At 46.7% G+C, this 22,500-nt stretch overlaps 1 protein-coding gene across 1 annotated transcript in view; it reads right to left on the bottom strand.

The window, feature by feature from the left end:
• mdga2a (MAM domain containing glycosylphosphatidylinositol anchor 2a) overlaps positions 1-22,500 on the bottom strand; it is a 142,425-nt gene that overhangs the window by 69,895 nt on the left and 50,030 nt on the right. Inside the window, exons 4-7 of the mRNA XM_062523437.1 lie at positions 20,977-21,173; positions 18,003-18,135; positions 15,101-15,370; positions 1,620-1,949 (exon numbers count right to left, since the gene is read on the bottom strand). Of these exons, the coding sequence (XP_062379421.1) occupies positions 1,620-1,949; positions 15,101-15,370; positions 18,003-18,135; positions 20,977-21,173 (930 nt within the window). The remainder of the gene's footprint in view (positions 1-1,619; positions 1,950-15,100; positions 15,371-18,002; positions 18,136-20,976; positions 21,174-22,500) is intronic.

Here is a 22,500-nt window from a genome sequence, read left to right as displayed (position 1 = left end):
TTGGCGAGAACGACAATAAATTCTGTTATTGTAAACTTCTGCTACCTCGCAATAAATAATGATTAGGCTTTTTGGCATAGTGTTGTAACGTCCCACAAACCATTAGAAACCCATCCACCTCAATTAGTCCCTATTTAGGAGGGGACGCATGGATGAGCACAAATTAATAATGATTTAGCAGGAATACACTGGCGTTCACATCTGCCCTGTGCGCTGCCTGCCTGGCGCCCAAGCCAGCGCTCAATCTCACACAGCAGAGGACATGGCAGACGGTGCCAGATCCAACTCCTTTGCACAGCATTAGCTTGTGTCCTTATGAAGACACGTTCAAAAAATGGTGTGGGCGACCTAGCGCTTCATCAATTTCTGTGGCAAACAGATATAGACTATTAGACAATACTGATGCAAAAAGTGACTGTTTAGAAGCACATATGTGCACAATTCTTTTTTTAAAAATCTCTTTGCACGTCTTCGTATACCTGAAAAACGACTACAATCATATTCCACAATCGTTAACGTACTGTAGATAGCTAGAGTTGCATATAGACTGAACACTTATGACACATTAAATATATAACCATCGTAATTACTGGGTGCAAATCATTTGCTCCCACTCTAGTTCAACCAGCTTGTGACTGTTCAACATCAAGAGCAGCAACATAGGTGTAAATGGTGAAAAGAGTAGCACAAATCGCACACTCACATGCGTGGTAATTTATGTAAAGCATGCTTTAATGTTAGGCTGTTTAGAGCCAATGTTTTAGCATACTGCATGTTCCCGGGAAGTCCACCCTAAGGCATGGGTGCTGCAGGTGCGGTAATTTATCATTTGAAATGCAAAAGCACTAAAACCCTACCTAGGCAGGCTAGACACAGTAACCTTTCCCTTAACAGCTGAATACGCTCCACTGTTGCACCACAGAGACGCAGGCGTGAGTGAATAGTCCCGTTTCTAATCCCTTCCTGTTCTTCTTTCCGTTAATCATCGCAGTTCGCAAACTCGTACATTCCCACGCGCGCACTCGTAATTCAGCGGTGGAACTTGAGGGTGAAATCTGCTGGCTCAGTGCAGTGTTGAAGCCCTAACATATTTTCTTTTTTACCGGTCCTACTTCAAGTTATGTCCAGGACCGGGAGAGCAAGAGTGGTGGAATAAGAGTGGTGTCGCTGCCCCAACTGTTCCAACTTCATGTCACCTCAGATAAACGAGTCGAACTATCACCCAGCTTTACCTTTAAAGAAGTAACGGAGGACTTTTACTTGTGTCCACCTCTGGACACAAATACCTGGCGTCCATAGTTCGAACTACATCGGGTACTGGGGGTACTATACCCCCCAATGAAGACCCTGTAACCCCCAAAGAGACAGAAATATCAGTTTAGGGGGGGTCACATCATATTTTTGATATTGTGAAAAAATATTATTACAGTTACGATACAAGTCAACTCCTATTCTCACTGTAGGAACGTTCTAATGTGAAGCGTTTCAGACACCCCTATTTTGGACCGTACCATTTTTAACCACCGTGGCGCTAGAACATATGTACCCCCCTCCCGTAATTCCAACTATGAGCAGTACCCCCCAATTATGGTGGGGTAATTTGGACGGTCTAGACTTACCTGTGGTGGAGGAGATGTTGACGTCGATGCTGATCTCCGGGATGCCTCCGTTCCTCAGCGACGCCATGCAGGTGTACGTGCCGAAGTCGGTGAACTTGAGGTCGATGATGTCCAGGTTGGTGGTGCCGGGCGCCACGTCCGGGTCGGTCTGCGTGATGACCATGCGCTCGGAGCTGCGTAGCGGGCGGCCGTTCTTCAGCCAGCTGAACTGCAGCTCGTCGGGCGGCGTCGCCTCCACCTGGCACGAGATCTTCACCTCGCGGCCGATCTGGATGTTGTCGTCGTTGTGGTAGGGGTCCGGCGTGATCCAGAACCGACCCTTTTTCAAGGCTGGGTACAGTGGGGGGAATGAGGGAAAGTGGATGAGAAGGGGAAAAAAGACGAGACAAGACAAAGAGAAAGGACAATGAAAGGTCTTGAATAGTTTCATATTGCTTTCACCATTTCACCACCGGTTCTTATTCCTTCTCTCTACTGAGAAGACCAATTTCATTGAACACATGCCGTTATCTGTCTGAGAAATTACTACATACAAACATATTACAGTATGTATGTAGGTATCTGCAAAGACATAAAATGACCATGGCTGAGAAAAACAGATGAGAGAAGGGAGAGAGAGAGAGAGAGAGAGAGAGAGAGAGAGAGAGAGAGAGAGAGAGAGAGAGAGAGAAGAAAGAGGAGGCAGTAGGGGGAGCAAGTTAAGCGACGGCTGACCTATGCTTAGGGAACAGCTTTGGGTCAAGGGTGCTAAACTGGACTAGTTGAAGGTTTAAAGGCTGCGGCGACTGACCATTTCTGTCCACAAGGACAAATGTCAAACCAGGGGGAGAAATTCCAAGGGTCACACTGCAGTACAACAAGCACATTTTCCAGCACACTGCTCGCTCCCAAGGTCAATGCTTTGTGGTCACTCAGTATCGTTGACAGTTTTATAGTTAAACGCCCTTACACAGCCCTAACACTCTCATAAACGTCTACTCATAAATGTCTTACAACATGTGATCACGATGGAGCAGTAAGGAACGGGTTAAATATCGAGGCCATTATCCCCTCACTTCCAGTCAGTGTGCTCAAGGTCTCATCCTCTCTCCCTCTCCACTCTTTTCTGTCTTTGCTGCCGCCAACCTCTTCTCGCTCCAGGGGGATTCATACACAAGACTTTGCAAGCAAGCAGCTTTGTGGGGATGCAGAGAAAGAGAGAGAGAGAGGGAGAGAGAGAGAGGGAGAGAGAGAGAGAGAGACAGAGAGAGAGAGAGAGAGAGAGAGAGGGAAAAAGCCTAGCGAATAAAATTTATTTTAATTATACCTGACATTTAACACAGTAAGGCGAATAAGACTATGTGCTCCCGCAGCATTTCTCTGCACTGTTTCTCTGTATAGTTTATAAAGATTAAAGGGCGTCAGCAACAATAAGGATGCAAATAGTGATGGACAAATTGGAGCGAACGAACGCCGCCGAAGACTCTAACTCTTCGCATCAGAGCGGAAAAAAAGATGATGGTCATAATCCTGAGATCACCTCTTGGCAAAAAGGAAAAAAAAAAAAACACTCGAAGGGACTAGCGGATGACTGCTCAGTGAACTACACACAGACGTGCTGTAACAGCACCGACGCATGGACAGGACAGGATAATAAAGCCGCATTATATTTGGGGAATTGCTCCGAGCTGTAATCAAATGTCTCTATTAGCTCACAGAATAGGTGTGTGAGGAAGGTGATTTCATTTGTCTACGACTGCTGCTGGACTATCTTCATGTTTTTTCCAAATCATTTTCCATTGATTTTGTTTCTTTTGTCATTACCGCTTTATACATGATGATAGGATATGAGAAAGAAAACATAGCAATATACATGAAAAAGAAGAATATCTGTAGGGAGTCTTGGGAGCTGAAGCATTTCTTGCTCTTGCTATCTGTTTGTGTGCGTAAGATGACAGTCTAGCCTCAATGGGCTCGAATTTGGCTCGGACCATTAATACACAAACCATTTTAAAGAACAGTGAGACCACCAATGATTTCTCATTTTAGCTTTGACTGTTTTGTGAAGGTGAAACAAATATCATCCACAGACAGATGGAAATCTCAACAAAGTGCTGGTTCTGTCAAGATAATGACCTTCCTTTCTGTTCCATTTTCTACACTATGCTTTGCTACACAATATTATGTTATTCTGTTCGACTATATTCGAGGCCTTCGTGGGCTAATACACTGTGTTGTTCTCCATTAATTTATCCTCTTTACTTCAGTGACTCCATCCTATCGCGGAGCTTGGAGCTGCGGCCTCATCGCTGGTGTTTTGGATCAATACCAAGCCATCCAGCATGCTGCCACGCTTTTGTGCAAATATTTCCACGCAGATGGCCATTAATGCCAGCTACAGTGCATTAAAAAGACACCCGGAAAAACCCACACCAAAGCAGCTGATGACTGTAGCCATTCTCCAGTGTCAAAACCAGTGTCTCCCTACAGGAGAAGAATCACACATACACACACACACACACACACACACACACACATGCTCAAAGCCTGATTGGATGTTCGGCACAAGTCGACCCTATCAAGAAAACCCATTCCTTGGCTTGTAACGGCACACAAGGCAATTACGGGGCTTCGAAAACGTCTTTAGCCTCGAAAATGGGCCGTCACAAATTGAACTATTAGTAATGCCGTGTTTAAGAAATGGTGTTTGAAAAAAGAATGTGTAGATCCCCCCCCCCACCCCCCCCCACCCCTTTAAAGTAGTACGCGTGGAGTGGGGGAGAAACGAAGAGGAAATGAATTTCAACTCCGTCTCAGTTCACAACGCTCCACGTCGCTGGGGTTGAAGATTTATGTGCTCTGGCTGTGACGGACCCTCCCCGTGTCCGTTTGAAGGCGCTACCCTTGCATTTACGGGGAAAAAACGAGTCGCGTGATCTTTTTAGGCACTCTGCATAAAAAATTCACATTCCGTCCTTCTTGGTATTAATGACATGTCATGTCAGAGTGACACGAGGATCCGTCACACCAGGTAATGTGGAACTTCTCAGACGCCGAGTTGATTAAGGCTGCCGTCTTAACCGCAGTCTGCGTACATAACCGTTCCCCGGATATAAAAATAGACTATCTCACTGTCTCTGTGAATGGGAGGGGGGGGGGGGCACTGAGACTCCCTCCAGGCATGGACTTTGAGAATGCCACTGATGTTCTAGGGGGAAAGATAGCTAAACCACACAGCTCAACACACACATATGTGCGCACACACACAGACACACACACACAAAGTCACAAACACACACACATACACACACAAACATACACACACAAAGGCACACACACAAAGTCACACACACACAAAGGCACACACACTCACAAAGGCACACACATGCACACAAAACAGAAAAATGTAGACAACTATACAAACACATGGGTACAAATGTTCACAATCATACACACACACACACACACACACACACACACACACACGCACAAAGAGCACCATAGCTCCAATGGACAATCTGCTCCCCTGGCCTACTGACTCAAAGTGTAGCAGCCAGCCTACTGAAGATGAATCACTGATAAAGGCGTATGCACTGCAAACACAGCGGCGACTGGGTCAATAAAAAACAGTGGGTAGGTTGGCAAATCTGCACTGAACGCTGGAAGTCTGACCACACTGTGCTTAGTACACGATGCATGAAATGAAGACTGCTGTCACGAGAGAGCCTTTATGATCTCTGCTTTGCATCCGTTTAAAGTCCTACCTATGACTTAATATGTGTCTGGTTCGAAACTCTTCACGCAGTAAGAGTACCACAGGCACGGGATTTAAAGTTAACGGCAGGGGTCCAACACGCAGTCTAAGCCATGTCCTGAAATTGATTGGATTTTAATGGAGACACTGTGGAAGTTTAGACCCTACTGGTTTAAACCCTGCCTGCCCGGGAAACCTGCCAACAGATTAAATGCCTCAAGTTTTCAGCGAACTGCTTTATTTATTTGTGTAATGAGCCTGTTGCAGGCATCCTGTCACATGTTTATGTTGCACGCCTAATGCACACAGGCGTGCTCTTTAAAGCTTCTTTAGAACGTCGCAGGCACACCTGAGTGTCGGATAAGTGTGCGAACGCCGCGGGCAACTGTAAAACCTGGCAACATATACTTGCAAAATTGACCGGGGGGGGGTTGGAAGCCATAAAGCGCAGTTCATTAGCTGAGGCATCACAATACGGCTTCACTCACCCCAAAGTGTGCCAGGCCATTACCACAACAAATGCACTTCAGTTCCTCATGACAGCTCTCTGCTTCAGAGTCTCGGCCATTTTTTTTTTTTTTTTTTTTTTTTTTTTTTTAATCCTCAGCTGGAAGTGCATATAGAGAGCTGTCTCAACTGCCACTGGAGTAGAACTTTTTTTTTTTTTTTTAACCCTTAGATGCATAAGTGGGGTCAAAAATGACCCCAGAGGTTGTTTTCTTGCAGTATCTTCTTCATTTTATTTTTTTTTCATTTAACCTTCTATGTATTCCTCAAATAGGTTGTCTTTGACATGAGGCCATCTGGATTTGTGTCTAACTGTTATATTTTTAAAGTAATTTAATGTTTTGTATCAGTACCACCGATCCGCATAGGTGGGGTCAAAAATGACCCCAAGCATTTTCTATGGAATTTCAAAAGTTAACCCTAGGATCTTTTGATTTTTATCAACTGTGGCAGTCAGGTATACATTTACTGTTGATTATCACATCTCATGTCAGCAGTTTCACCATCCTGAAGGCTATTTTTACACAACAACATAAATCTAAGTATCATCATATAATGTGGCGGCCAAGCGTTCATAGCGACGTCACTTTTTGATCCTTCGATGTCCGCTCTTCCTATAATTGTGAAGCAGAATTCACCAAGCGATATTTACAGAGGGATTTGTTGATATAGCGTTCTTGGCCTGATTTGTATGACTTTTTATGCCTAAAAATAGGGCAAAAATCCATTTTTTTAAGCCAATTGGCAGTACCTTCTGATTTACTGGATAACAAAAGAAGATATTCATAATCACCTCTGTAAATGTTTTTTTATTTGATATATTAACACTACAAAAAAAATATTTTCAACCTGGCTTTTTCCAATGGTCAGATTCTTTGCATCAAAACATATATGCAAATTAGCGCATATTTAATTAGACACAACCTAATTAGCATATTTAAACATAAATACAGAAAACTTGCAATACGTTTTTTTCTCCTATTTATGTGAGTATTCAACTGGTAAAGTTTCATGAAGATATCTCTAAGTTAAAAAATTGACCCTATTCACCTATGTTGAGATAATTTTAGGATGTTTACCTTTTTTGCCTATCTAAAAGCTGTTTTGTAATAAAATGTTAATAAAAAGTAATGCATCAATATGTCCAACATGAAATAAAAACATTTTAGACAAATATATAATAAAAATCATCATCTTTAACCAAAATGAGAGACATTATTTGAGATTACAGCAAAAAACGCATGCATTCTAATTGGGGTCATTTTTGACCCCACTCATGGAAGAGTGTAGGTATTGGTAGCCTATGCATCTAAGGGTTAAATCCCTGTTTCAATATCCATCGCGTTCTCTCGAGCAGTGTGGGTCACGCTGCACAGTGGCGGAGAAAGTAATCTACAGTTAGGCATCTCCCGATGCCTCTCTCTTCCTCCCACGGGATCCTTGGGAGACAGACGACCCCGTCAGTCGGTAAGTGTCTGGACAGGCCCTTTGTCCCTTCGAGGCTCTGGGGGACGGGAGACGGGCGAAGAGAGGACGATGGAGGAGAGCGCCTCACGAGAGTCGCCCGTTCGATCGCTCGAGCCCCTTCTACCAAAAACTCATTTTCAGTTCATTTATGGAGATGCGATGCACGGCGAGTGGGATAAATTATTTAAAAAACAAATCTGATGTGAGCTGATTAACATGCTGCTTAACATGCAGGCAGCAAACGTTGGCAGCCGAAGTTTCTTTTCAGCGTGGGCCAGAAAAGTTACACTGGCGACACAGGAGTACGAAGCTCCATAAATCCGATTGCTTCGGTTGGAAAAAAAAAAAAAAAAAAAAACGAAACCCAAAAATAAATCAGGTCATGATACTTTGAGAGGTTTGTTACATAAAAAAACCTCCTAGGTTAGGCAAATATCTCCGAGGCATATTTGCGACTTAATCAATGCTGTAATTGAGCTGAAATGGTGAGAGTCTCGACGTCGGATAACCCCCGTAAAAAAAAAAAACCTGGCAAGGTGTAATGCTTGCGAATTCAATCCTCTCACATCAGCTGGGCCATTATCAGAAAGGGGTATTACAGGCGTGCAATTATAGAGTGACAAGCTGTGCGATCCTCACACGGAGTAGTGTGTGTGTGTGGGGGGGGGGGGGGGGGGGAGAAAAAAACTGCCATAGTCAGGTTGCAGCTTGGTGTTGTTGGTGGCGGCTGCTTGACGCTGATTTCTTAATCTCCTGCCATGGCGGAGCCTACAGTGGGTCCGTGCCGCTCACTCATAACTCCCCAAAATTGAGGTGTCGACGGTGCCAAGAGGAGGCCCGGGCAGGAGGCGCTTTTTTATTTTTATTTTTTGCCACGGGAGAAAGATGATGGCGTCCTGCTGCCTCTGATGACACAAGCAAAAAGGGCACCGTTTTGAAAATTGCCACAAAAAAGAGCCGCTCAGTTTATGGACTACGGACTGACACCACCTGAAGCTAGGTCACGATTGGCTATGTTTTGATGATGATGATGATGATGATGATGATGACAGTGATGATGATGTGAGATGAGACAAGTAAATGGTGAGACGAAATGTAATTCCGAATGGTGGTTAGGTGAAAAGAGCAGCAGACCTGTGAGCAGCCATGTCACATAACCTCAGGTGAAAATGGGTTTGTTCACAACAGCACATCCTCCCAGGCTGGAGAGAGGTTACTGTTCTTATGGAGCACAGACCAAACTTGGACACTGCTTTTATGAGAACCCCATCTTTCAACTCCTTTGTCAGAACCGGCAATAAACTAATTTAACCGACTTCTCTGTACAGGGGAGGACCCACAGTGGAACTTGGGGTAAAAAAAGACTCTAATTGACAAACAGGGACTAGGTTACTCTATTATTGTAGTGTGTACCTCTTCCTGTGAGAATGAGGTTACCAAAAGGGTCACACCAAAAATGGACTCTCAGCAGTTCTTAAAGGCAGTGCTCTCCAGAGTGGAATTCTGGGTACTTATCAGGTGGGTACTCCTCATTATCAGATAGAAAACATGATGCATCACTGTGTGTTTCAGAGACAAACACTGTCTCACAATGAATCTCCTACCAATCAATAAGATACGACTAGGAGACTCTTGTTTGATAGTGAAAACGTATTGGAACAAATTGTGTTGCCAGAAAATAGATTTCCAGAATGTCATCTCACATTAAATGAAATTGATTCTATTTTATTTCATTTTATTTTATTTGGAATAATATTATTCTTGGTCACATACAGTAGGTGCTTTCTCACAAGGGGCTATGGTTATCTACATCATTTAGTGACACATGTATAGGATACATATGATGTGGGTGTGAATTCCATTCTGCTGAGTTGACAAGTACACTTGGGTCCAGATTGAGGGCCGTCATTTCAATGCTGAGGGGTAGAGGGCCACTTAGGGAAGGAAAAATGAGAAGGTTTAATATATTACCCCCGCCACACCACCCCACCCCAGCCCAACCCGCCTACTTTCATCGCCTCATCAGAAAAAAAAACATCCCGGACTGGAGATGATATTTGTAAATAAATAAAGGCGAGCGCTTTCTCTGGCAGTTTGCAGTCTCAGCAAACCCAAACACCCAGCTTCCCACGCCTCGACCCAACCCCCCCCCACTAGCCCCTCCGCTCCCCTCCAACTGCCAACCCCAAGCCCACCCCCTCACCCCGCCCATCGCATTTATAAATAAGTTATAAAGCACATGCGTCAGGCTATTTTTCCCCCGGCCCCCGCGCCGCTCCGCACCGCACCACACCGGAGCCCCCCTGCGCCGAGGCCCGAATAATCTTCTCAGGATGTCTGATGCTTTTACTGCCAGAGCTCAATACTGCGTGATAGCTCAAGTGGCTGGGGTTTATTTTATTGATGATGTTGCTGCCAGGGCAAGGCTTACAGCTGTCAGGGAGGGCTAGCTCGCGGGGGACACATGGGGGTAGTCGAGGGACGCTACCTGTAAGCCTCAGAGACTAAGAGACTAAGAGGGGGCAGGGGAGGGGGGGAGGGGGGGGTCTTAACTTTCACCTGCCCTGGGAAGGACAACTTCCTTCCTTCCTTCCTACCCAGTAAATCTATTTCCCCAGTGGCATGTCAAGGTTATGCAAGACCTCGTAGTAGAGCTAATCAAACTTTAAAGCAGCAATAAGGATGGCTGAGAGGAATCCTAAAACTAATGAGCTAATAATAATAATCCAAAAACCTTGCATGCACTAAAAATAGCACAGTTGGGACTCGCTAGCACGCTGGTGTAGCGCTAGCCAGCTGGCACGGTAGCTGTGCAGGAAGTACATAAACTTCCCTCCCGACGCCTTGAGAGACGTGTTAGCGACAGACGCTACTGTAACACCAATGGGTTTTAGCTTTCTTGCTAGCACGCCAGCCTTCCAGTCCAAGGTATTGCAAGTGGTCAGTCAACATGACGCAGATCGCACTAGCATAGACTGTGCGGCTAGTGAGAATGAGAGACGTGTTATCTGTTGGTCACATTCATATATCATCAACATTTATTTATAAATTTGCTTATACAAAACTGATTATTCCTATGAAACAGACCTTAGAAAGGTACATTTCTGCACTGTACTATACTGTGCAATGCTTATGTAGTTCTGAATTGTAGTAGCATAAAAAAAACCTGAAATATTTCATTGGGACGTTCACTGGGAGGCCATTTTTTGACAGGCTATTAGTGTTGAGACTTTTGACAAAACTGCTGACAAAGCCATCATATTGGGAAGCTACCGAATTTTAACAAATCCATCTTCTGAGGAAGCTAAGCCAGAGGGGTCTTTTAGGGTTGAATAACACCATTTGAGAAAAATGGCACGTAAGTACAATGTTTAAATAAATGGTCTTTTTGGGTGACTTGTAAAGACAAGCCAAATATTCTTTTTGAGTGGGCAGAGAACACCGCACACCTTTCAACTGACATGACACTGTAAAAGAGGCCAAGGAGTTCAGCCAGAACTCTCATCCTCTCCCTCTCCCCTCTCTCTCTCTCTCTCTCTCTCTCTCTCTCTCTCTCTCTCTCTCTCTCTGAGAACAATACCAAAACCAGTGCAAAATGACTTCAATTCGTGCCACCAGGCTGTCTCCTAATTTGGGCTCTCTTTTTCTCTGTGGCAGGCGGACAGGTGACACGTGGAATTGCCTATTAAATGGCACTATGATTAGGCACCGGCTACAGCCGGCGAGCGGCAGGCAGCGGCGAGATTACCCCGAGTGAAATCCTTCCCGTGCAATATAGCTCTTCCTCTCAATCCCCCCCTGCTTATTCCAGCCGCCGACCCGCTCGCCACCCCCCCTCACCACCACCACCACCAACACACACACACACACACACACACACACACACACGCACACGCACACGCACACGCACACGCACACACACACACACACACACACACACACACACACACACACACACACACACACGCACACACTCTCTCTCTCTCACACACACACACACACACAAACACACACACACACACAATCGCTCTCTCTCTCTCACTCACTCTCTCTCTCACTCACACACACACATACACACCACTTCCTCCTCACTCCCCCCCCACCCCACTCCACTCCACCCCACCCCAGACTAAATGAGATTTCCTGCCATCTGTGCTACGGGGCGATCAGCAGCGATGGCGGAGAGGCGTTAGTAAAACTTCCTCTTGCGTTGGCGGCGGGCGGAACACCTTATCTCCCATGCGCAGTGTACTCTGCGGCCACTCCAGAGAGCCCGTATCGCCGTCATCATCAGGGCTAATGGGGCATTTGTGATTCCTGCGCACGTTGAAATTAAAAGAAAAGGTCGGGGGGGGGGGGGGGGGGGGAGGGGTGGGATCTAGGTGGAGGTCATGGTGGACCTTTCATGGTGTGTCCACGTCCTTGTACACACACACGCACACGCACACGCACACACACACACACACACACACACACACACACACACACACACACACACACACACACACACACACACACACACACACACACACACACACACACACACACACACACACACACACACAGAGGCACTGTAAAGCTCTTGGCCTCCGCCCCCACACTCACGCATCAGCTTATATCACAGAGGGGAAATGAGGGATTTGGGCACATGGACGCATGCATGAAGTAGTATTGTTTGTAGAATGTGAACTGAGAGAGATGGGAACCACTCCAAAATGGTTGAAGGCTTTTCTTTGGAGGCAATGAGTCCTGCAATAAGTCCTTAAACTGTCCTTATAATCTTTAGAAATAATAGCTGCTCCTTTGTTGGATTTTAAAGCACAAGATAAATAGCAATTGTCACATCGAGTAAAGAATGACCCCCATAGTCTCTGTGTGCGCTCATCTTTTGTCAAGGACGTGGGTGATATTTACAAACAGTGAAATTGCTCTGTTATTTCCAATGGGTGCAGCTCTTTTGAAATTTTCCCTGTCTACAGTCAAACAACATAAATTACTATTATTGCACATCCTCAGACAATGAAGCACTCATAACAACAAAAGCAAAAAAAAAAAAAAAAAAAACATCGTACACATAAGGGGTCCTTATGAAACGACCTGAGTGAAGATTTATGGTGTGTTGGGCAGCCTTATTTATTTTAGGGCCCCGGTTGTAGAAAGGCAATTATGTGCATCATAAATATTGCAAACTAATTCTGTGGCTGGACCGGAGTGTGCGGAGAGAGAACACAAATGTCAGTGCGTTTCTCTGAGGCTTCCTGGGACATCGGCATAAAAAGGGGGACGCCAAAAAATCTGTGTCCTGGCTTGACCAGTGGCCTCGCGAGCTGACGCTAAAATATGCATATGACAGCGGAGCCCCGAGACTCGTGGCACTCGTGGCTATCTCCAGCTAAGCTGCACAGAGCTACGGCTCCGAGGTTTTCGCTGTCAGAGAGAGAAAGAGAGGGAGAGATTGGGAGAGGGAGAGAGAGAGGGAGGGATGGGGTAGAGAGAGAGAGAGAGAGAGAAAAAGCTAGGCTGGGCACTGTGCGATACCGTCCTCTCCTCTCGGCTGCGCCTCCCTCTCGCTCCCTCCCTCTCTCTCTCTCTCTCTCTCTCTCTCTGCCTCTCCGCTCCTTCCATCTCTCTCTCTCTCTCTCTCTCTCACCCTCCATCCTCTCACTCAGCAGCTTTTCCGTCTCTCTGTCACCGGGCGGCTGATCTTCTGCCTTGGCAGCACATCTGACTCCCGCTCACCAACCCCAGCCTCCAGAAAAGAAACGGCAGAGGAGGGGGGTGGGTGGGGGGGGCGAGGGGTGAGTGTAAGATAAAGTGTCTGGGAAGAGGGCGAGGGTAGTGGGATTGGGGACGAGAGGGGTGCAGAAGGGGGGGGGGGGGCAAGAAATCCACCTCCCCATGCAAATGCGCTTTTTCTGCAGAGAAGTGAGAGGTTGTGTAGTTGTGTGTGTGTGTGTGTGTGTGTGTGTGTGTGTGTGAGAGAGAGTATGTACTGTATATGTGTGTGTGTGTGAGAGAGAGGGAGAGAGAGAGAGAGAGTGTGTGTGTGTGTGTGTGTGTGTGTGTGTGTGTGTGTATGTGTGTGTGCGTGTGTGTGTGTGTGTGTGTGTGAGGGGGGGGGGGGGGGGGGTGATGACTTCTTATGGGGGCCAGAGAGTCGTCGGAAATAAAAGGATTCGCACTCAAACACGCGGCTCCAGATGTGCTAACAGCTTTCTCTGCACGCTGGGGAGCTGCTGCTGAGAGGGGGCCTAACTGTGAAGTAACGTCCAACAGCTGTTCTGACCAGGACAGCAGGGGTGTGTGTGTGTGAGCGAGAGTGAGTGAGAGTGTGAGTGAGTGCGTGTGTAGGGTGGGTGTAAGGAGTTGCCTTCAGGGAGTTGCACATCAATGTTTCAGAAAATCTTCTCTTTTTTTTCCGTTTTCACCTGCATTGCAGATCCCCCCCCTCACACACTGAACATATTCGTCTTCAGTGCACACGGAGAGAAAGACAAGCCCTGAACTTTCCTTCTAGAGTTCATTTATCCCTTCAAAAATCCCTTCTACGAATGTGAGAAGCCTTGCTGGTGGACGAACAATCGCAAACCTGAGACATACAGCCAGTCCTGTTTATTCATTACAGCTACAGTGCCTTCCACCAGGTTCCGATGACCATTGCATCTGACTTGAAGTCGATCTGGATGCCCACGAACTAACTCATAGTCAAGGTCACCTAACTCCTCTGCTACAGACAGTGATGCGGGATGTCTGGAAATATCAATACCGGGATGTGAGATGAGAAACCGCCACTGAAAGGAAGTAGACTGCCAGAGGTTTTGGCTAGCTATCGAGTTACATACGATGCTCATCTTCCCAATTTGATAAGTGGGAAAACTGACACCTGGAGATCATGCTAGTGTGAGTTTAACACTCTGTTTATGACACTATTAAGCGTGCTCTCGTGTGCGTTTCCCTTGAAAAGGGATCATTCCCTGGGCCATTACGCATTAGACCGCCACGTCTATACAATCAGACTGACGTTAACGCTAACATTAAATCGCCCGTAAAACTATTGATCATGTGCTTTGCGTGCAGCACACGAACGCACACATGCACGCAAATACACACACACACACTCAAAACACACGCACACGCACACACACTCTGTATGCAAATAGCGTTGTTCGGATTTGTTTAATGTGCTGCGAAGGGAAAAAAGAGCGCCCATTCAGGCGTCTCATCTTAGCGTTCTGCCCATCATCTTGACTGGCAAGCGGCGGCAAAGCAGCCGAGTGGTGGGAGTCCACCGCTGCAGGCTGTTTCATGTACGGGCCATGTGCCGCCGCTGCCGCATTGTTGTGATCCTTATTGTCCTTCCCCCGGGAATTGTCATTTCATTATAGCCGTCGCTGCGATAATCACTAGCTAATTCAATGTGGCCCGATAATAGGGGGGCCCTTCTGAAAAAGTCTTTTGGAAAATGTTGACAATGATTAGTATGGGGGCGTGGGGGGGACTTTTATGTGTCTTTTTTTCCCTTCCCTTCACTCTCGCTGCCGGGGCACTGTGAAGAGTTCAAAGGGGTTCAGGCAGCCTGTGCTTCATCAGCCGCAACTACAATGCAGATTTTACCGTAACAGATGACAGATGATTTTTTTCTTTTTTTTTTTTGCAGAGAAAAGCAGCCATGGCTTCCTGCTGTTTACAACAAGGCCTCCTCCCTGGACAGTGTTTTAAAATAGATGTACACCCCTCCCCCACCCCCCCACCCCCCTCTCTCCCTTTAGTGTACCTCGGACGATGATGTTAGTGGACTTCTTGGCGGGGTTGCCCACGTTGTTGCTGGCCACGCAGCTGTAGACGCCCGCCTCGTCGGTGGTGATGCCGGGCAGCGTGAGGGTGCCCCCGTTCAGGACGCTCTTCTTGGGGAGGCCCTCGGCGTTGCGCACCCAGGTGAGGGTGGGGGAGGGCTCCCCGCCGGAGGTGATGCACACCAGGGTGACGCTGTCCCCCGGGTTGGCGATGATGGGGTCCTCCACCAGTAGCTTAATGTTGGGCGAGGCTGAGAGGACAAGGGGAAGAGCAAACAAAATGGTTGTTTAGTTTAGTTTAAATAGACAGGCTGCTACGCTGACACAGTGAGGGGTATACACAGAGATCAGAAAGAGAGAGAGAGAGGGGGGCAAACACACAGAGGGGAGCAGACAGAGAGTAAGCAAGCGGGAAAGAAAGAACAAGACAGACAGAAAAGAGAGAACAAGAATCAAAGAAAGAAAGAAGGAAAGAAAGAAAGAAAATTCTTGTTTTTGTAATCCACATCGGTTCAATATCTCCTCTGCCCAAGTCTGTAAGGATGCCGCTACTTACTGCATGCATACTTTTTTTCTCCTAGCTGTCAGCATCTTTTCACAACAGTGTTTTAAAATAACTTTTCCTCTTAGCGGTTGGGGACAACACACAGAGAGAGGGAGGGGAGGGGACAGTGGTGGAGGAAGAGGAGGAGGAGGAGGAGGATGAAGGGGGGTGGGTGGGCTATGTGTGGTGAAATAATGAGTCCCTTATTCAGATGCTGCTGCCTAAGCTCAACGTGCTCCGCTAAAGCGACTGGACAGGAGATTGTCAGGAGTGCCACAGGCAACCCACACAGGACATCAACTGACAAGCTCTGTCCATTAACAACTCCCACCCGCGTGGGACCGAAACAAGCGGAATTTAAAGGAAGGCATTTCGGGAGAAAAAAAAAGAGAGGAGGGGGGAGGGAGAAAAAAAAAAAAGACGGAAGACAGAGATGGATAGGAGGAAGAAGTCTGGAAGGAGGGTTTGAAAGGAGGGAAAAAAGGACCTAAAAGCATGCTGGGATATGTGTTCCCTGAAGCGTGTAGGCATTCGAGGAGCGGCTGGAGTTTTCTCCCTCCCTTCCGTCATTACGGAGGCCCCGCCGTGTGGCCGGAGCTTCGCCAAGAGAGATGGCTTGTGGGTAGAGAAAACGGCCCGCTCCCGGCTCCCCTCCTAATGGAAGCCTTAAAGGTCAGGTCCTCATCACAAGGAGAATGCGAAATTCCGCCGGGAGAGAAGATAAGACTCACCGGAGCCTGCTGGGCATTTATTTAAGAATACGTTTCCCCCACCACCACCCTGTTACACACACACACACACACACACACACACACACACACTCTCTCACGACACACTCCACCCTGACTCCCTCGCCAACCTTCGCAGACGGAATTAACTCGCGGAGCGGAGGGGGGGGGCGGGGGGGAGTACGTCACCTGGGGGCTGCAGGAGTAGTCAGGGTTGCGAGGGGGAAGAAAAAGGCACCTACACGCGCTCTCGTGTTAGCGGATGATAAGGCCGGCGTGCCCCGCGTTACACGCACTTACTATTCATCTCCGCTCACGCAATAACACCCCTGCCCTTCCTACCCACTCACACGCACACACACACGCACACGAGCACACGCACACACACGCACACACACACGCACGCACACACACGCAACACATAGCTGTATACTTGCATACACGCTTGCCCACATACAGTATAGTATATAACACATGCAGGCATAGATATTGCTGATCACACACTCCCATACACATACTCAAACTGAATATTCAAACACACACACACACACACACACACACACTCATAACATATATGCATGCCTACATACTTACATACAGTATACACCACACTTGTGCATACTCAAACTGCACACATACTCTCTCCCTCTCTCTCGCTCTCTCTCTCTCTCTCTCTCACACACACACACACACACACACACACACACACACACGCAGAGCAGAGCAGCTCACTGACTGGCTTCTCATGACACGGGGATTAGTGATTTCTCACGCACCCTCTGCAGTCTCTCGGTGTGTCTGATTCCTGCCTCTTTAGCTTTCGGCGGGCGTATAGGCATTTCGGGTGACTCACCGCATAATGGTAGGGAGCATTAACCACAGGCTTGGATTTCCAACTGCCTTATTTCCTTAAAGTTTGCATGTCAAAGTGGGCCCCCACTTGTTAAGAAGCCTCAATAGCACCAGCTGGTGTCAGGACGTAATAAAAGACAAAACGCAGCCCCTGTATTAGGATTTCCATATGAAACACATTCCACCGCTTTACATTCGCTCTCGCTGTCTCCGCGGATGCACTATACGGCACAACATATGGCTTTCAAACTTCCGTTCTGCGGGGCAGATGAAAATAGAGGCTCCGGTGCCAGAGGTGTAACCGAGACAGTGATTTGAAAGCTCCAAACAGCCTGCTGGCATGTAAGAGCAGTCATAAAAATGGAGATAGGCCTCATATGCATGTAGATGTGTTTTACACCCCTAGTGGGTAGTCCTGTGGCAAGCCACCGCCTTCTAAACTGAAACGGTCTTTTTTTTTCACCTTTTTTTTCTGTGGCACCTGAGCTCGTCTATTTGCCTTCAACACTGGCTGCTGAAAGGCAGCGTGGCTGAAACGTGTATTCTACATTTGCTGACTTCTAGATGTAATTCAAACGACTCAATATGATGTCTATTTGCCTTCAACGATGGCTGCCGAAAGGCTGCTTTTACTGACTTCTAGATGTAATTTAAACGATTCAAAGAATCGCTCGGGTAAGTCCTACATAAGGCTTTTCTCACTAAAAGGACTTTTAAATTCGGCAGATCGTGGCGCGTGGCATGCTGTAACGTCCTCACCTGTTTTGTTGGTGAGCCGGAACATGATGTTCTTATCGGGGATGCCGCAGACGTTGCGGACGGACGCGATGCACGTGTAGTTGGCATAGTCCTGAGGTCGGAGGTTCTTCAGCTTCAAGATCTTCGTCTCCCCCTGCAACTCAAATCAAGCAAAGTGTGTAAAGTCTAACCGAGCCGATAATCAGCATCTGGTATCAACAACTGTTCTGCGTCTGCCTCCCCACACAGCAACCACCACTGCATGCAGTACCGCCAAAATACGATGAATCAGGACCTAACCAAAGCATTTGTGGATGTGTCATATAATTATCAGTTGGCACCATGAATTATACAGTGTTTTATCCCTATCCAGGCTTCTCAGCTTTTCTCAAAGGCTGCATTGTAAGCATGTCTTTTGTGGTAAAAAAAAAAAAAAAGAAACCCTCCACACCAGTAAAAATGGAATTGAACTGGATAGCTGGCTAACAGTAAGGCCTATCATATCATCTCCCAGAGCTGAATTATAATGAACTCTCCAGTACACTGATAAATGCCGTGTCTTTCAGAGAGGGGACCGTTTCTATTCTGCTGAAGTAGAATTCGCTCAGTGAAGCCTTTATAATCAAACAACCCACTTGTTTTGGGGAGCAGGGGATATCTGAGAGGCAAAAAATGCTGATGAGGCTTTATTATAGTCTTTCGCTCATTGCCAGGACCTCACCTCGTTGCAGTGGTGATTCCCTGCTGTCTTTGATCTTCCGAGTACTATTCTTATGACTGTTGAACGTACTAGGAAATTGCTTATTATGAATTTCTGGCCTCCCTTAGGAGTGCTGGTAGTTTGGGGGACGCGGAGGTAGGGTGGGAGTTTTTTGGGGGGACGGGGTGGGTTGGGGTGGGGTGGGGAGAGGGGGGCGGTCATCCATGGCTTCTTTCAGAGCAGATCGAACGCTCTCTCTTAGCATGCTAACGCTAAAGGCTGGCACTAAAGCTGACAGTTCACCTCATCTCCCCCCTCTCTCTTCGCAGCATCTATGTGGCCTCTCTCTCTCTCTCTCTCTATCCCTCTCTCTCTCTCTCTCTCTCTCTCTCTCTCCGACTGTGCCTTCACAAATCTGCAGTGCCTCCCAGCCGCCGCCACAGTGTTCCCGCATACTCCACAGCCCCGTCATTGAATTAACAAGCTGTCCTCTCCGCTTCCCTTTAAAAACGTTTGCACTGTTGCTGATAGCACTTGGCAGAAATGCTTGGATTACACTGAAGGGTTATGCAATGACTGTACTTTGTTGAAAAGGTGGCATCTCTGATATTCCCTCCGTATTTTTTTTTTTTCTGTCATCAGACAGTAGCATGGCGAGCGATTTATATCTTTGGCCTGCGAGTGCCTCAGCTACTTCATGCTACTTCCATGTTTAGCTGAGGAGTGTTTAGCTAAGGGGTGGGGGAAGGGGTCTTTTTCAGAACCCGGCCTCCCTTCTCCTCACATCATGTAAGATTTGTGTTCTTTTTTTTTCCGATGGTGGCGTGAATTGTGATCTTTTTTGCGTGTCTGACAGTCCCTCAGGAGCCGCGAGTGCATCACAGGGTTGAGGCTATGGCGTGTTTCTCTTGACTAATTACCAACACAAATGTGTTCTGGGGTTTGAGATTCCACTCTGGGCCTCCTACTCCTCGGCGTGGTCTCTCTCTCTCTCTCTCTCTCTCTCTCTCTCTCTCTCTCTCTCTCTCTCTCTCTCTCTCTCTCTCTCTCTCTCCCTCCCTCTCTCTCTCCCTCTGCGTCTTAGGGAGCCTTGCTTTTTGAAAATCAGTCTTTGTGAAGCTGTCAGATCCCTGTGTGTTCCCCACTGGACCAGATAAAACTCTTCATGTCAAAAATGTTTCTTTCACTCCCTCTCCCTCTCCTGTCTGTCTCTCTCTCTCTCTCTCTCTCTCTCTCTTACACACACCCTGCCTCGTACACTTCCTTTCCAAACCCCTCTTTGACACACATTCTGTCATGTTCACCAAAAGGAGAGCGATAGAGGTGTCTACTTAGGGTGCACGGGATGTGTTTTTGTTTTGGGTGCTTGTTTTTGCGTGAAAATTACACTGACATGAAATAAAATCCCAAGTTTGTTTTCCTATGTAGAGGTGTTTTTTGCCAGTAATATAAGCCTATTCGCATTTGCAAAGTAAACTCTCACATGAATTTGAGAGAAAACTTACAATAAAATAGTAGAAATTGGGGAAAAGGATTTTCAGATGTGGTCTCTCTACCGAGCTTCAATGGGTATTGTCATTGACAGATTGGAATTTTGGTGGAATGTTACTCAAATAAGCTGTCAGGCTATTACAACAATGTCAATGTAAACCTTTTTCTTATCTCAAAAGATTTCTTCCTCCATTGTTCAGACCGATCACAGGCTTTGTCAGATTTGTTATTCTGTCATTGTGACCAACAGACCTTGTCATTTGTATAATCGAGCAATATTGTTCTGAATACAGCAAATACCAAACAGAACTGAACAGAACCATGAAATGACACGCAACACCTGAAACTTTCAACTTCTATGTGGTGAACTACTTGTTTTTTCCGTGAAAGCCACGAAACAGAGTCAAAAGAAAAGAGTTTCTTTTCGTGTTTTAGCTAGTAGGTGTATAATAAGTCCCTTCAGGATGAAGCAAGACCCCTTCGCTTTAGTGGTTTTAAGAGGCAAAATGGGTGTTCCAAGCTGCTTCTGAATGCTGAGGTGAGGTAAAAACTAATGTACAGTATGGAAATGTATAGCCTGCGGCAATCGTGCTATTTGTCACAATTGTATTCTTTCTGTAACATAACTCTAAGATCTTACTACTACAAGGATGTTTTTTGGTCTACCATTCCCAACATAAGCTAAAGCTACAGTACCACTGTTTCTTCAGTTTCTGACAATCCACCATTACCAGTCAAAACAATGTGCACAGCACAAGAGGGAGTTGCAGAGTTGCCAGCAGCTCCTCAGGGCCCCAGGCCTACCTGGGTAAAGAAGGGCTCGTAGATCTCCACGCCCTTGTCGGAGCCCTGCGAGAGGTACTCCCGGCCTCGCCTCCAGCTGTAGCGCACGGGCGGGTTCGAGTTGGCCGTGCAGCGGAGGAACACGGTCCGCTCGTAGTAGAACTGCTCCTTGGCCTCGCCCACGCTCTGGTGAACCGTCACCACGGGGTCGTCCAAATCTGGAGAGAGAAAGAGAATGAGAGACAGAGACAGAGACAGAGAAAGAGAGAGAGAGAGAAATGAAGAGATCAGACCCTTTATTCTTTGAAGATGGCAGAAGTTGCCAAATCAAAGAAATGTCACCGATACGGATATTAACCAAGTGCTTCGATTGAGAGAGAACCATCTTCTTTATTGCCAGTGACATCACATGTGAATGAGGACTCCCTTAGGTAACTCATACTGTGACTAAACTCAAAAGCAATGCTTTTTGATGTCAGCATTCCAACAAGCATGCTGCATTATTAAGGCCTTCGCTTGGCAGGCATTGATGCATGTAGGCAATTATGCATAAAATGATCGGCATTAAAGGTGAGATGACTACATGTGCAATTTTGAGACAGACCCTCGCAATATAAAAAAATACAAACACAATAATTCCTCACAATAGAGGTCCTTTATGTGAAAAGTCAATTTCGCTCTTACGTTCTCAACAAACCCATAAGACCTAATCACTCACTGTGGTGTTCCGGCTCTCTCCCTTATCCTGCTACGCAGACCATTTTAAATCACTCCATGGCAATACACATTGGATTAAAAGAAGAAGAAGGAAAAAAAAACAATAAAATTATGAATAATTCCTGAAGGTGTCTTTGAGCGAGGTACTGTATGGGGGGGGGGGGGGGGGTTTATCCCGTGAACCTCATTTGTATTGACGTTCCAGGCCGCGCACGCCTGACAGTTGTCAGTGTCGGCCAGGGTGACAAAATTACATGATTTAGTGGGTTTCTCAGGACCTGGGCAAATTCCTGGGAAATTAAGCGCCAGAGCTTTAATGAAGTGTGCTCACTCAAGGGTGCAACAGCTGTTGTTCGAACGGGTAATCAAACCCCTCTCCCCGTGGCCAATAATAGCTGCCACGGTGGTGGGTTACAGTAAAATTACAGTGCGGGGGGACAGGCATACTTCATTTTAATTAAAAAACAACTCCTAAAAGCCTCGCCACATGTGACATGTGAAGGCCTCCTTATGATCTTTTCCTCTTCGCTCTGTCTACATGAGCCATTTGCCTAATTAAATCAATCATGGGGTTGAAATGAAATAAATAAAGCTTCTCTGACAGGCGGTGCCTGTGTCCTTAATTACACGATGGAGACATTGACCGTCGTAGGGATCCTGGAGCGAACCTCTCCAACTAGTTTCCGTTGCAAGTTCATGGGGCGAGCGAACTTCAGACACCTGCGAAGCCCTGACTCTAGATGGTTGGGGGTGGGGAGTGGGTGTGCGTGTGTGGGGGAGTTTGAAGGTGGATTTTCAGTCTTTTTTTTTTCTCTCGTCCCTTTTCAC

The sequence above is a fragment of the Sardina pilchardus genome, chromosome 20 (assembly GCF_963854185.1).
Source record: "Sardina pilchardus chromosome 20, fSarPil1.1, whole genome shotgun sequence".
NCBI classification, from domain to species: domain Eukaryota; kingdom Metazoa; phylum Chordata; class Actinopteri; order Clupeiformes; family Clupeidae; genus Sardina; species Sardina pilchardus.
The sequence above is the reverse complement of the archived record's forward strand: the minus strand, read 5'-3'. Positions and strand labels throughout refer to the sequence as shown.